The sequence below is a fragment of the Hippopotamus amphibius genome, chromosome 12 (genome assembly GCF_030028045.1).
Source record: "Hippopotamus amphibius kiboko isolate mHipAmp2 chromosome 12, mHipAmp2.hap2, whole genome shotgun sequence".
Classification (NCBI taxonomy): domain Eukaryota; kingdom Metazoa; phylum Chordata; class Mammalia; order Artiodactyla; family Hippopotamidae; genus Hippopotamus; species Hippopotamus amphibius.
The window spans coordinates 83281371-83297369 of record NC_080197.1 but is presented as its reverse complement, the minus strand read 5'-3'; the positions used below and the strand labels follow the sequence as shown (position 1 = coordinate 83297369).

Below are 15999 nucleotides of genomic sequence, written 5' to 3'. Positions count from 1 at the left end.
AGGACTGCCTTCCAATCCCACGATATACACAACATCACCTTCTTTGGATGAAGACTGGCCTTTGGTGTGGTTGGTGGTGGTTCATTTCACTTGCCCCATAATCTCTTCTGTTCCACATTATTGTACAATATCCACTTTTCATCGCCTGTCACAATTTGTTTTAAAAATGGAATCTTTTTGTTATGTTTAAGTAGAAAATCACACGTGGAAATACCGCCAAGAAGGTTTTTTTTTACCTTAACTTATGCGAAACCTAAACATCAAAGTGATTCACATAACCAAGCTGGTGCACATGAGTTTCAGCATTTGATTTGGCTATTTTGAGTATGTTGGCTACCTCCCGCGTGGTATAATGTTGATTGTTCTCAATTAATGTCTCGATTTGATCAATATCAACTTCAACTGCATTGTCCAGCGATATATCTCCAGCATGAAACTTTGCAAACCACTTTGACACATTCAATCAGTCACAGCACCTTCTCCATACAATGCACAAATCTTTTTTTGCATTTCAGTTGCGTTTTACTTTTCTTGAAATAATAAAGCATAATATGCTGAAAATGTTGCTTTTTTTCCTCCCATCTTCAGTATTAAAATGGCTACACAAAAATTCACCGATTTTGATAGGCTTATTTTTAAGGGCACACTGATATGATAGCTGTCACAATACAATTTAACAAAACTGTGTTAAATGTAGTTAAAGACAACTAAGTGCTACTGGAGCCATCTTAGTGAAAAAAACCAAATGAACTTTTTGGGCAACCCAATACTAACCTGTCCTGGGATCCAGTAAAAAAAAGTCGGAAAGGGTTGAGTTTCTTGGGTTCCTTTCTACCTTAAGGGTAGGGAAATTTAAGGAGGGAGGGGATAATATCAACAAGTATGTATCGAAAGAGTGAATATTCTTTCTCAAAGGGACCAGCTCCTAAACCCTGGTTGTAAGTCTCCCTCCCCCTTTTCTGCAGCTTTCATCTCCGTACCTTTGAGAAGATGTTTGCTGTGACCCTGGAGGAACCCACCATGTTGCGTTACGCCATTGCTTTCCCCCTGATTTGTGCTCATTTTGTCCACTGCACTCATGAGATGTGCCCAGAGGAGGTGAGCACCCCGAATTCCAAACCCTGTCATCTCTCTAATCACATCTCATTCTTATTTCCCCAAATATCCAATTCTAAGGGTTGATTTTGGTCCCAGGAAGGGTACAAACATAGGTATCTGATGCAAGTCCCAAAATGTCTCAGCTTTATGTAGAATTGTATACTCTCTCTGGGTCTCATTTTCTTCTGTAGGAGTGGGTGGCTCAGGCTGAGGGTCAGAACAGTATTATGAGGAAGAAGTGGTTGTCTTGGTGATGACAGTTTCTTCCCTGGGTCCTCTTCTCTGAAGTACCCCCACCTGAAGAACCATGGCCTTCATCACTGCAACTCCTTCCTGGAAGAGTTGGCCAAGCAGACCAGCAACTGTGTCCTGGAGATCTGTGCTGAACAGCGAAACCTGAGCGAGCAGGTAAACTCAGCCCTCTCTCTGTTTCAGTCTTCCCTCTGCCGTCCCTCAGTGCCTTCCCCTCTATCTATCTTTGTCTTCTTCTCAAACGCCAAGTTCTCTAACGCTTTCAGGTAGGGCTAGGGCTTTTGTGTACATGAGTTTATGGCAGACTTCTTTTCTTAGTGTAGTCCCTTCAGGCTTTACTCCCTTGGGACTCAATAGAGGTGTCTAAAAATACTCTTATTTGAACAGCTGCACTCCAACAAAATCTGTGCTTTCATTTGCAGAGTTCCAAGAGATGAGTTAACTTTCTAATTTACTTCTCCTCCTCCCTCTACCCTGTGTACACATACTTAGAACAGTGGCCCCAGCTCACCTGTCTTGTCTCACCTTTCTGTCCATCGCACCCTAACCTGTAGCTATCTGCACATTTCCAGGCACCTCCTCTGTGTTTATCCTCAGGGCTGCTTTTGTGTCTTTGTCTGTTGTTTTCCCCTCCCGTCCCTTGCCTGACTCACAGCACCTGGTCATGATTAGCTCAACCTAAATTTATAGAAAATTTGAAAATGAGGAACTTGTTCTGCTGTTGCCCTGGATTCTCTCAGGTTTCCTAGACTACCCACCCTCCCTGGGTTTGAGTCGGGCTTCATAGCAACTTTGGTAGGAGGGGAGTCAGGCTGTGTGTGTACGCGTGTGTGTGCATGTGCGTGTGTGTGTGTGTACATATGTGCAGTTATATTATTACTTAACCCTCCCATTTTCTCATATGTAAAACGGGGATAAAAATGGTTTCTTAACAGAAGTATCATAAAGATGAAATGAAATAGAGTATGTTAAATATTTGGTATGCAATTCTCAATAGATGTTAACTGCTACATTATTTGGTATTTATTGGGCACTAAGCCCTGTACTGGGTTTTTGGGATGGGGTCCCATAAAGAAAGGCACACAGTTCCTGCCCTTAGGAAATGTCCCAGTTTAAGGGAAAAAGGAGTACAAATACATGTTTGAAAGAAATTTAAATAATTAATGCAAGGGAGATATGTAAACAAGTACAATCATGGGTATGTTCATCACTCAGCCTGAATACCTACTACATGCAAAGGACACAGTTAAAGATATTTGCTCAGTGCTGTATCAGGGTTGACTAAAACATGATGTAAGTATTATTTTCACACAGACCAAAACTTTTGCAAATGAGTATTGGTCCCTCCAGAGTTATCATTTTGAATAAATAATTAGTGATGCTGCTGTTGCTAATGGAGTTACATTTTTTTGGAACTACCTTCAGAATCTACCACAGACACCTTCGCATAATTTCAAGGCTGACACATCTTTGCCCATCGATAGACTTGATTGTTTGGAAAGAGTAGGAGCTTGGACTTTAAAAAAACCAAGTGTGACTATAAAGTAAGAAAAACAGTTTTCTCATGGCTGTTATCTGGCTCTAAGAGTAATTCCAAATGAAGAGATGCGTGGAAGGAAAGATAGAGAAATGCAGAACGAGGAAAGAACAGACAGTAAGGGAGGGACCTATTTATAGCTGTTAGATGGATTACTCGGCAGTTTTAGGAACAAATCTCATTTCTCCATTCACTTGTGTTTGTTTCTAAAGCTTCTACCTAAACACTGTGCCACTACCATCAGCAAGGCCAAGAACAAGAAAACCATAAAGCAGAGGCAGACTCCCAGAAAAGGAGAGCCTGAGAGGGACAAGCCAGGAGCTGAGAGTCACCGGAAGAACCGCAGCATTGTCACCAAGTGAGGGCCTGGGCCCTAGAGGGCCAACAGGGCACTACCTCAAAGAAGGGAAGCACAGGGAAGAGGGAATAGGATACAGCAAAAGAGTGCGGAAGAAGTGGTGGGGAATGACAGATATGGAAAAGCCCTTAAAATGTGAATTTCCTACTTTGCCTTTGAAGTCACCATCAATGTGTACTGTTCTAGGCTGAGTTTTTCTAGAAGATGAAAGGGGTCTGAGGGTCATGGGCCTGACACATCCTCCCCAGATACTAGCAGGCAGGGCCAGACCTGTAATGGAGGCTCATTTTACTTTCTCGATTTTACTCAGCATGGACAAGCTGCACCTAAACCTGACAGAACTGGCACTAACAATGAATCACGTACCCAGTTTCTCTGTATTCGAACACACCGTCTTCCCTTCTGAGTATCTCAGCAGCCATCTGGAGGCCAGACTCAACAGGTATCACTCTTCCCTCATTTTCTCTTTGCTTTGTATGGTAGTTCTCAAAGTTAGGTCCATCTCAGTGGTCATTCTGATGCAGTCAATCTGGCATAGGTCCCAAGCATCTCTACCAAAAACAAATAAATGAAAAGAACCGCAAACCTCTATAGGTGGTTTTGGTGAACAACCAGAACTGGTCACCATTGGTTTAGTAGGGTGGGTGGGGCCTTTGCAGTCAGCAGATCTGTTGATGCTGTTAGCTAAGACACCAGAGCAGGTTACCTAACTTGTTTGAGCCTTAATATCCTATCCTAATAGCCTATTATCCTATAGAGTACGGATAATGATATTTGCCTTATAATGAGAATTACCTGTAACTGAGAATTGGTAGAGAATTAAAGATAATAATGAGTGACATATATAGGCCTCAACAAAATAAACTCCCTTCCTTCCACTTTGCCTCTCATTCTATTGCCCCCTAAAGTTGCAGGAACATTCCTTATATTGAAATTGGGCACTGTAGTCAGAAAATTTGGGGAGTGAGGGGATAAGTTTTTTTATGAATAATCTCCTAGTCTTCTGTGTTTCATTTTGCAATACATAGTGTGTGTACTCATTCATTTAACAAGTATTTATTGGACATCTATTGTGTGTCAGCAGTGTTCTTGAAGCTGTTGATACAGCAGTATACAAAAGAAATAAAGATTCCTGGCCACATAAAGCTTACCTTCTAGTGGGAGGGACAGACAACAAAATAAGAATGTAGGGTATATAGCAGATTAGAAAATGATAAGTGCTAAGCAGGAAAAGGAGATGGGAAGTGTGTAGTGGTGGTGGTGGTGGTGACATTTTACAGAGGGTGGCCAGGGAAGACCTTCTTGAGAAAGTGGCATTTGAGTGAACTCCTGAAGGAATTGAGGAAGCCAGTGGGCAACTATGTAGGGAAAGAACATTCCAGGCAGAGGAAACGGCAAGTGCAAAGGCTCTGAGGTGGGAACATGCCTGGTGTGTTCAGGGAACATGGAGCAGGCCAGTATGAGCTGGGGAGACTGGTAGGACATGAGGTCTGAGAGGCTGGAGGAGTAGCAGACTGACTATTCAGGTGCCTCTATGCCATTGTAAGGACTTTGGTTTTGATTCTGAGTGAGACGCGGAGCCTTGGCAGGGTTTGAACAGAGCAGGAATATGATTTCATTCAATATTTCAGTAAATTCACTGTGTCTGTACAAGGGAGGCAAGGACAGAAGTAGGGAGAACAGTTAGGAGTCTGTGCCTTGATTATAGGAGATGCATACTTATTTTTCAATTAGGTTTTTGCTTGGGTGACAGTAAAATTAGTTTGTTTTCATTCCATACACTTTAGCTATATGGTGGGAAATGTCTCGGGTGCATACAAAATGTCAAGAAGATGACAATTTGATAATCATCCACGTGTAAACTTTCAGAAGCTGGCAGTGGTTAACAGGCCCTGGAGCAGCGTGGGTGTGGTATTCTAGCTTTCCCCGAATATCTCGAATACTTTCTTCACTGGCATCATTGTTGCTAAAGCCCTGAGGTTGGCCTAAAGATTTGGCCTCAATGAAAACTCTAAAATAGATTAGGCTTGCCTCTAGTCTATCCCTTCTGTAGTGTTTTTTCCTTGAATGGTACCTCTTCTCTTTTCCTTTTCATCTGGGGAGCAGGCCCTCCCGTTTCCTTCCCCTCCCCTGCCATAAACATTTTTCCAGAAACAGAAAAAAAAAAACTCCCAAACATCTGTGGCTTTAGGGAGAACCTGATGGACTCTTCCATATTGATGTGCAGGTGACTGACAAAAGCTTGTGTTGACAAAGTCTGATGCTCCTCTTTCCCCTACTTTACATTTTAACAAGGGAGAAAGCCTTAAGGCAGAGGACTGACTCTAATTGTGAATTCTCAGGTTCCTGGGGAAGGTATTTTGGAAGGGGCTGGGAGTCCAGTGGGGAGGGGCATTCCTGGTGTGGCCCTAAAATAATACAGCATGGACAGTTATTCTGCCTTCTCTAAGGTTGGCTATAGCTGCGTGCCCGCCAAGTGTACACTCTCTCCACCTGGCATCCCATGGCCACTCAGGATTGTGCTGCACTTCTAAGGATTTCTGGGTGTGGTTTTCCATTTCTGACAGTGATTGGAATTACTTCTTTCCAAGGAGAATAGACAAACGTTTGCCCTGAGAATGCAGGAGGTTGTGAGCCAGCACGTACAGTTAGATGGCATTTGGGAGCCCAGGTCTTTTACCACCTGATCTAATTTCTCCAGAGGAGGCAGAAGAGCCTGGTGACTGAGAATCAAATGTTATTGGATTCAAGTCCCAGCTCTGCCCCTTGCCAGCTGTGTGGTCCTCACAGATGGCAAGTGGCTTACTATCCCTGTGTCTTGGTTTCTTCATCTGTAAAACGGGGATAATAATTGTACCTACCTTATTGGGTTGCTATCAGATGTACACGAGATAATGCATGCAGTCAAATTACAGTACAGCACCTGGAACACAGCATAAATGTGGTAACTGTTACTATATTTGCCGTTAGGATTGTGATTATGGTTTTTGTCACCCAGAGCCATTGTGTGGCTGGCTGGCTACAATGCCACAACCCAGGAGATTGCCAGGCCTTCTGAGCTGTTGTCAGGAGTCAAAGCGTACATCAGTTTCATACAGTCACTGGCCCAGTTTTTGGGTGCAGATGTGTCCAGAGTCATCCGCAACGCCCTCCTGCAGCAGACGCAGCCACTGGACTCGAGTGGGGAACAGACTATCACCACTCTCTACACAAACTGGTCAGTGTTGCTTATCCTCTCTCACAGCTTCACTTCTTTGTTAGCACTTTTTCCTTTATGCAGTAGGATGTCGGGACCAGCCACTTTAGCTCCTAGGGTCATAGACTCCCAAACAGAGGCTTGTTTCTGCCTAAGGACTAGAGCTGTAAACTGGGGCAGACTCAGACCCTCTCTGTCTACCATGAGGTTTCTTTCTAAGCTTCCATGTAGCATCCATTGACCTAGTCTGTAGCAACTTGACCCTTTTCCTCTTAATCTGCAGTTCCTAACCTTCTTTTTCTGGATTCTTACTGTTTTTATTTCAAATGATCTCTCTTCCTCTTTCTGAAGTTCTCTTATTTCTCTTTTCGTCCAGCTTCTCCCTCTGAAGACCATTCTGTCTCACACCATCTCTCTGGAGCACTTTCTCCTTACCTCCCAATATGACCATGTTGTGTCTCACAGATTGTTCTTCATAGGGAAAGGGGCCTCCTCCCCCCAAACTGGAGGAGGCAGGAATCAGCAATATTTCCTTTGAGTGTTAAGGATGGAAACGAGCTGGATTCCTACCTCCGTAAGCCACTGGGTGGCGTTCTTAATCCAATGTCAGCTCAGCAGGAGCCAGGCTGCGAGAACCCCCTGAAGAGGGGGAAAGCCTGAGACAAGGTTTGCCATACAAATGCCAACAGGGGCCTGACAGGTAAGTTAAGTGGGTGTTGTAGGCTAAGTGGGGACTTTGAGTAGTTGGAGAGGACATGCCTCTCTAAAAGGGGGCAGCCACCACTTGGCTCCATCTGATCGCTGCCCCACTAGATCCTTATTTTTAATGTAAAATCTCTCAGTTTCAAAAAATTGACAACTAATTCAGATTAAAAGGAAAAAACCTCATGTTTGAGTGCTGGTTTTGACCTACCTGTGGTTAGCTTGTGACTTCTGTAAGACCTAGGCCCAGAGCTAGTGCCTGGGTGAGTGGCAGGGATTGTGAAGACCTCTGCTGACACTGGCTGGAGGCCTTCTCAGCTTGCCCAGAGGTCAGGAGGGAATATTTGGAGACTGGGTGACAAGTGCTCACAGAGCCTCTCTCTGTCCAGGAGGTTTGACCTCAGACCCACTTCCCAGATCCTAGGCCCTTAGCCTAATACTCTCATTGGAGAAGTTGAGGCTAAGTATATTTCACAGGAGCCCAATTAGTAGGAATTTTTGTCATGTCAGCTTAGGCTTGTCTTACCTGACAGAGAAAGGTCAAGGGTGAAGGGCGTGCAATAGCTGGAAAAGGTGGTGGGGTGCGCACACCATTACATTTTGCAGCACAGCCAAATGCTCTGCAGATTAGAGGCAAAGTGGAATCACATTACTGCCAGTTGTTTGTTTGTTTTTTAATTAATTAATTAATTTTATTGGCTAGGTTGGGTCTTTTTTGCTGTGCGCGGGCTTTCTTTTAGTTGCGGTGAGTGGGGGCTACTCTTCGTTGTGGTGTGTGGACTCCTCATTGCCGTGGCTTCTCTTGTTGCAGAGCACGGACTCTAGGTGCATGGGCTTCAGTAGTTGCAGCACATGGGCTCAATAGTTGTTGCTCATGGGCTCTAGAGCACAGGCTCAATAGTTGTGGTGCACGGGCTTAGTTGCTCTGAGGCATGTGGGATCTTCCTGGAGCAGGGATCGAACCCGTGTCCCCTGCATTGGCAGGCGGATTCTTAACCACTGTGCCACCTAGGAAGCCCCTGTCAGTTGCTTTCGAGCCAACAGCTTGGGGTGTTAATTAGAGTGTTGTACTATCTTCTTTGAGTCTCTTCTCCCCACCCCAGCCTTTGGTGGAGTTTCTCTTCTTGAGCCCAGTGGTGGTGGTAGGGAGAAGGAATTGAACACTAATCTTCTGTGCTTTCTTGGCCAACCTTGTAGGTACCTAGAAAGTCTGCTTAGACAGACAAGCAGTGGGACCATCATCCTCTCACCAGCCATGCAGGCCTTCGTCAGCCTCCCCAGAGAGGGGGAGCAGAACTTCAGCGCAGAGGAATTCTCTGACATCTCTGGTGAGCCCAGGGGCTTGTCTCCTATCAAGGAGTTAAGCCTTTCCCCTTAATACAATGTCTCAACCTATTGACCCGGTCTAAACTCTCCTACCTTCCCAGAGGCTCATTCTATACTCTCCTAGATTCCACCTTAGGGACAATAAAAAGGGATTTCAAGTGAGACCCAGAATTGAGTGGCTTGGGGGTTGAAGGTAGAGAGGGAAGATGAGGGCAGTTAGGAGCTAGGTAGGGGCACTCGAGTCACTGAAAGGATTTATTCTTCAAAGAATAGTAAATGGTTATTTTCCATTTCCACAGAGTAAAGAATAGGACATATAATGAAGGGTAAAGTATGAATGTAAGGAGGACATCCTGATGTTTGGAATTATTAAACAGTAGTCTGATGTCATGGCATCTTCTTCCTGAGGGATAAATTTTAGAGCCTTAACCAGTACTTGGATTGCTGGTATTTAATAATGATGATGAGATAATGGATGACGTTTAGTGTGGGCTAGGTTCTAAGTGTTCACACCTATTAACTCCTTTGCTCCTCACAGCAGCCTTGAGGTAGGTACTCTTATTACCCCATTTTACGGATGAGGACACTGAGACACAGAGAGGTTAAGGAGCTTGATTAAGGTCTTACATTCATAGATGGTAGAACTGGGATTTCAACTCAAGGCAGTCAAATTCCAGAACCTGGGTGCTTAATCACTACATTGCGCTGCTTCCCAGTGTATAGAAGTGCTTTTGTGTCTCGAGGCAGGCAGATGAGGAGTGTGTCGTGAATGTGTTGGGAAGTTATTTTCTTTTTAAAGAGGGCTTGAAGCCATGCAGATCCTTTTTAATAGATTTGTTTTACTGACTGACTGATTCATGAACTATCCCACTGCTTCCTCCTTCCTCTCACCTGCATATAAATCACGGACCCCGCATGGTATCTGAGTCAGGTAGGAGGTGTTTCAATGACCCTGCCCTCTCCATTCTTCCCCTTCCTTGGGGGTGTTATGAAAGTCAGAGTACACAGTTCTATTTTCCAGCTCTGCCTTCTTCTTACCCTCACTGACTCCATCAGTGAGCTGACCCTACTCTTTGCCTGCTGGAGGCTTCAGATGTCCCCTTCTCATCAACTCCTCCCACAAACTGTAGGCAGCATCTAAAATCAGCTTTAGGTCTTGCTGACAACTGACGAGCAGCGGGAGGTAATGCTGATTCCCCCTTCTACCACCCCCACCCCAATTTCCCTGGGTTACCATGGTGATGGGGCAATGCTGCTGCAAAAATAGATAGATGGATAGAGATGGATGCCCTAGGGTTACTCGCCTAGAGAGGACTAGAGTAAGGAGAGTTGGCAGATCCAAACCGGTGGATCAGTGTGTCTTTTCTCCAGAGAAGGCAGTTCAGCCCCTCTGCCTCTATCAGCCATTTTAGCATTCTCTAAGTTGACCAGTTACGAAATCCTTTTCTAATTCTCAGCTCAGTTGTTCCTATTGTAAATAGGGGGCTCTAAAAATGTCTAGTATTTATTCCACATGAGGCTCTGTGTCAGCTGCTGTGAGTACTTCCACTTCCTTTGTCAGTGGTAGAGGTGGAGATCAACTGGTTCTGCCTTTAAACACTTGAGTGTGGAGCCTTGATTTCCTTTTCCCTCTGAACTCTTGTTAACTATGTTGTACTCATCTTTCCTCTACTGGTCTCTTGTTACTTCTGGTCTTTGTGGGTTTCTCTGCTGGGATGGCTCATAGCCAAAGATCATAACTGGAGCTCCTCCCTGTCTGAATTTGTCACTAGTGTTTCTAAAATGGGATTTGCTCAGCCACGTTTTATTTAATTCACAAAGGGCCAGAAGCAGGCTGGGTAGGGAGGTGTAGGGTAATAGGGCAGACTAGAGGGAAGAAGGATTTAGAGAACAAGACAACTGGGACTCTGGGGATGTGTGTTGATTATGCTCTCATATCAACTCTATGAGGTATTCAGGGTGGATATTAATTTCTTCATTTTACAGAGAAGTGAACTGAGGCTCAGAGAGGGTCTTAACATCTGATAAAGCTAGTGCAGCTAGTCCAGCAAGAGGAAAACCCAGGTACCCTGTAAAGAGACTTGGGAAAGTCTAAATTCTTATAAGAATGAAAAGTAGATAGTTATCATTTGTGGTACATCCTGGTGTGAGCACCCGTGGGGAGAGGGTAAATTGTCCCACAGGCAGGCCAGACCTGTCACCTGAACGCAGGATTTCAGGCCACATTTGCCCTCCAACTTCCTACTTCCTTTCCTTGCTGAAAAACACTTAAAATGTTCATGTTACCCTATAGCTATTGTGCAAATGCACCAGTGCCCTCTGAGTCCCACCTGGGACCTCTGTGACTCTATTCCAGAGATGCGGGCTTTGGCTGAACTCCTGGGCCCCTACGGCATGAAGTTCCTGAGTGAAAACCTAATGTGGCATGTGACCTCTCAGATTGTGGAGCTGAAGGTACTGTGGAAGCAAGCCCCCGGGAAGAAGGTCCAGCCCCCGGGGGAAGAAGGGTAGGGGAAGGACACTGTGGGGGAAGATGTACCAGGGTCTCGTCTTTTCCTGCTTAATGGCTCTGTGTTCCGGCTGCAGAAGCTGGTGGTGGAAAACATGGACGTGCTTGTTCAGATCAGATCCAACTTCAGCAAGGCCGACTTGATGGCTTCTCTGCTGCCCCAGCTGCTGGGTGAGCACGTCCTCTAAGGGGAGAAGGAACTGTGGGAAGCGCATGGTGGGTGACAGGGGTTTTGGGAGCTCTGGGGCCTGGGCTGGGTCTAAAGATGGAAAATCGTTGCCATCCTCCTGAGTTCTCTCCTCGAACGCTCTTCTCTCTCCGCAGGGGCCGATAACGTGCTGAAGCGCATGACCATCATTGGCGTCATCCTCAGCTTCAGGGCCATGGCGCAGGAGGGGCTGCGGGAGGTGCGCTGGAGGGGAGGGGCCGCCCCAGGAGCAGCAGGATGAAGCCCTGGGGAGGGCTTGCGTGAGAAGTCGTGGGAAGGGTTGGTGAGCACTGAGGAGAAAGGAGCTTAATGCGGTAGAGGTCCTGGAAGATCTTTAAGAATAGAGGATGTGAGCTGAAGAAGCCTAGGTGTGTGAGGAGAGAAGTACCGTGGGAAGCTGGCTAAGTTCTTATCTAAGCTGAGGCCCTTTTTCTGTTTTTTTGTTTTGTTTTGTTTTTTGGTTTCCACCTATGTTTGAAGGAACTGGCCACTGTCCCTTGGACTCATTTATACTCTCTTCCCTCCAGGTTTTCTCCTCCCATTGCCCATTTCTTATGGGTCCCATTGAGTGCCTGAAGGAGTTTGTCACTCCAGACACAGATATCAAGGTATGGGGGAATGCAAAGGGGAATCCAACTAGGAGATTTCTCTTGTAAAAGGATGGAGCTTGTAAGAATACTGCAGGGAGAGAAGCCAGGATTTGAATAGAAGCATATTGGGGGAGATTTTGTGGAGGGAGGGGCATTGGTCAGATGAGAGAGTGTAGAGCTGAGGAGCCCTGTGGGGGGCTGGGGAAACGTTATTGTAGGGAGAAGAGAAGGTCTAGGACAGTATCTGTAGGTTTTCTCTTAAGATGTGCAAATTAGATACTAAGCTATGCGCAGACAAGTCCCCTCTTTAGTCAGGAGCTTGGGTACTTTTTTGTAAAATTTGTTTCTTCCATTCCCACCCACCCTGCCTGCCCTCAGATTTTCCTTTCTTTTTCTGGCCTTTTCTTCCTCCTTGTTTTGAAACTTTCTGGTTCCTCTCTGTGAGCGTCGCCTGCTTCAGGCCTCATTTTCTATAGAGATGGGGAAAGGAGGGGGGGGGACTCTGTAAGTAGCCAGGTTAAGCATCCACTTCCCCTCTCCCACCTCACGTCAGCTTGCCTTTTCAATCACTTGGAACAAACAAGTATGTTTTGCAGGAAGTACAGCTGAAGGCTGGGAACAAGGGCCTTCAAATGCACAGGGCAGAGTACTTCTCTTGTAATTGGTTCCATTAATGGAGGGAGGTCTGTGAGTAGAGGAAACTGGTTAACAGGAAGTAGTTACATGTTAAGAAAAAAACAAAAACAAAAAACTTCCTTTACCTTGAGGTTAAAAGAGTTGTGAAAATTTCCTGTCTCTCTGCCTGAAGTCAGATGAGGGTCAAGTGGTCACTGGCCATGAGGGGGCGATGTTTCACTGCGGTGGCTGCTCCTTTAGGCCCTGTCTTTGATTTCACAGTGAGCCTGGCTTCTGGCAGCTGTTGATGTTGGGGCTGAATGCTCTAGCCCGTCAGGAGTGTGTCTAGCGGGTATCTCCCGGGCAGCTCTCAGCTTTAGTCTCTGCCTGCCTGTGAGAATAAGCAGGTGGGGTGGAGAGGGGGATGGCCTGTTCGTCAGAGATTCTGTGACTGCTTCAGAGGGGTGACAAGATTAGGAGAAAAGAAGCTCCTTCAGTCATCACTTTCTTCCTGCAAAAACTGCAGGCCATGGACCAGGTCCCTGATCTCCTAGGTCATGGTTGCCACCAGCAGGGTTATTTAGTTAGTTGGGAATTTAAATAAAGGGCAGAGCAGAATGCAGCTAAGGTTAACCTTCTGTGTCCAGCACCACAGGCAGTGTGTGTTTATTGTTACATCTGTGGGGTTCTTTGCATAAGATATGCTACTTAGTTATCTACTGTTGCAACATTTGTCCTTGTTCTCTCAGAACATTTTTTTTTTAACCTCAAAAGGGGTCTAAGTACTTTGTGTGTGGGTGGCTGTTTGGGGCTGCATCTTGGGAACCTGATTCTAAGTACAGTGACGGATTCAGGAATCAATCAATAAATATTAACTGAATGCCTTCTGTGTGCTTAGCATTGTGTTAAAACCTAGAGAGCATAAAGGAAATGCAAAGTTCCTGGCTTTGAGAGAAAGGAAGCAGAGTGAAAGGGATAATGCTTATTAGTCTCTTAGTGACTCTGTGAATCACTGGGGTAGATGCTTTATACATGTGGTCTAATTTAATCTTCACAGCAACACTGTGAGGTAGGTATTATTATACCAGTTTTACAGATGAGAGAATGGAGGCTCAAAGGAGTTAAGTAACTTTTAGCCAAGGTCACACACTTAGTAAGTGTTAGTGCTAGGATTTGAACCCAGATCGTCTCACTCTAAAGCCTTTTTCTCCCCTCTCTGTGCCATTAGGTTAAAAAAAAATTGTAATCTAGTTGATGAGATAAACCATACATCTCACCTCCAATCTGAAAAGATAACTGATGACACAAGGTGCTGGGTGTGATCAGTGCTAAGTAAGTGGTGCCAGGTTAAGGAGGGAGAGCTGAGCTTGGGCTGAAGTCACCAGGGAGGGTTCCACAGAGAATATGAGATTTGAGTTAGGCCTCAAGAGTGGGTGTCACTTAGATATAGAGGAGAGGTAAACAGGAAAAACTCCAGTCTTTTTTCCTTCCTCTGTAGGGAAAAACCCAGTTCTTCCCTACTGTGTGTTTCTCTCCTGTGAGTCTCCTTTCCTCTCACACAGAGCACTTCACTTTTGACACTTCTGATCACCAAATCTGTGGAGGTTTTCCACACGCCAGTTCTCTGTGACATGAGCTGAGTGTCCTGCAGCTTAATTCTGACACTATCTACCTAGAGATAGTGTCAGGTCACACAGGTTAAGGGCTCACTCCCATAAGTCTGCATGTACTCCCCCCTTCAGAAGCCAGTTGCAAACCTGAGTTATCACCTATGCTTGTGACCAACCGGTTATAGACTGGAGGTTCCAATATCCCCCTCCTTAGTGTCCACTGATTTGCTAGAGTGGCTCACAGAACTCAGGGAAACACATTTACCAGTTTATTAAATGATATGATAAAGGATATAAGATAAACAGCCAGATAGAGAGATATGTAGGACAAGGTCTGAGAGGGTCCTGATGGCAGGAGCTTCTGTCCCCGTTGAGTTGGGCTGCATCACCCTCCTGGTATGTGGATGTGTTCCCAACCTGGAGGCTCTCTGAACCCCGTACTATTGGGGTTTTACAGAGGCTTCCTCATGTAGGCATGATCAATCATTAACTTCATTTCCAGGCTCTCTCCCCTCTCTGGAGAAGTAGAGGGGGAAGCTGAAAATTCCCAGCTTCTAATCAAAGCTTGGTCTTTCTGGTGACCAGCCCCCATCCAGGAGCACACCCAGAGTTGCTGCAAAAGAACAACAACAACAAAAACGCTCCTACTGTTTTTATCACTTAGGAAATTATAAGGGTTTCAGGAGCCCTGTGTCAGCAACCAGAGGCAGGGACCAATATATATATTTTCTATTATCTCTCAAGAAGAAAGGACACTCTAGCAGAGGGAAGCACATGAACCAAAGCATGCAAGTAAGAAAGTAAGCTGTAGCTTGGAGACAGTGAATAAATTACCCTGGCTGCATTGACTGTAAGAACCATTTGAGGAAGTAAGGTTGAAAAAGTAAATTTGTACTGTGGAGAATCTGAATGCCAAGCTAAAGCATTTTTTTTTTCCTTCTTTCCCTTGTAGATTAGGGAGATCTAAGAAGGGAATACCTAGAAAAGATGATAGTACACCAAAAGTTTAAAATCTGTGATCCAGAAGTCTTGACTACCTGTAGCTTCTGCCAAGCACTTCTCTCCAGAATGTTGTTTTCTTCTCTACCAGGTGACCCTGAGTGTCTTTGAGCTGGCATCTGCTGCAGGGGTGGGCTGTGACATTGATCCAGCCCTGGTGGCTGCCATTGCCAATCTGAAAACTGGTAAGATTGGGGAAGGGGGTGACGGAGGGCTTGGGCCATATTTTGGGGTGGGAAAATGTCAACCTCAAAGAAGCCTTTATTTGGGATTGTGAATTCAGAGGTTATAAACTAGGAGCTAAGGAAAGACTTAAAGCACAATCCTTAATCCCCAGAAAATACTTCCACAGGCAATTTAGAATTCTAGTCAGGTTCCAACCAGTTGATCTGTCAATCAGCTAAAAAGTGTTAAGTGAGAGTCTGGTACTCAGCAAGTGCTGGAAGGAACTTACGGTCTGGTTGGGGAAATAAGATGAATGCAAATGAACCAATGAGTGAACAATACACGGTAGACATGACTTCATACTAAACTGTGTGGTATAGCATTCAAGTTCCCCAGAATGATCTTGTCCTCTCCCCTCCCTGTAAGCACCTTGACACCATTCATTTCTTCCCCCGGTCTCACACTTGTCTCTTTTATTTCCATTACACATTTCCTCTGATTAGCACAGTCATACTTGTACACACTCAGAATAGGATAGAACCAGGAGGCTGGTATTAAGCCCTTTTAAAATTGCCAGACTGGCTCTCCCTCTTCTCTCGGTGTTGGTGAGACTCTTTCCTCTCCTTCCTGCCTCTCCGCCCCATCAGGCAGCTGACGGAGTGCCCTCAGACTGCATGTCAGCAGAGCCCTTTGCCGAGCTCTGCTCAGTCACCAGGGGAGCCTCCAGGACTCAGGCCTCTCACTATCAGAGGAGGCTAGTGCTGCCCCCTTCAGCAGTAATGACTTGCCTATAGTGCTCTGCAAAGTATTTTCACAGATCTTTTCTCCTGTGAT

The 15999-nt window shown here is 45.4% G+C and overlaps 1 protein-coding gene across 1 annotated transcript in view; it reads left to right on the top strand.

Annotated features, from left to right (window-relative positions):
* NCKAP1L (NCK associated protein 1 like) overlaps positions 1-15999 on the top strand; it is a 41179-nt gene that overhangs the window by 18497 nt on the left and 6683 nt on the right. The window contains exons 17-27 of the mRNA XM_057703937.1: positions 966-1098; positions 1387-1506; positions 3100-3245; positions 3556-3687; positions 6244-6462; positions 8341-8471; positions 10826-10923; positions 11056-11149; positions 11303-11385; positions 11714-11794; positions 15092-15185. Coding sequence (XP_057559920.1) covers positions 966-1098; positions 1387-1506; positions 3100-3245; positions 3556-3687; positions 6244-6462; positions 8341-8471; positions 10826-10923; positions 11056-11149; positions 11303-11385; positions 11714-11794; positions 15092-15185 — 1331 coding nt within the window. The remainder of the gene's footprint in view (positions 1-965; positions 1099-1386; positions 1507-3099; positions 3246-3555; positions 3688-6243; positions 6463-8340; positions 8472-10825; positions 10924-11055; positions 11150-11302; positions 11386-11713; positions 11795-15091; positions 15186-15999) is intronic.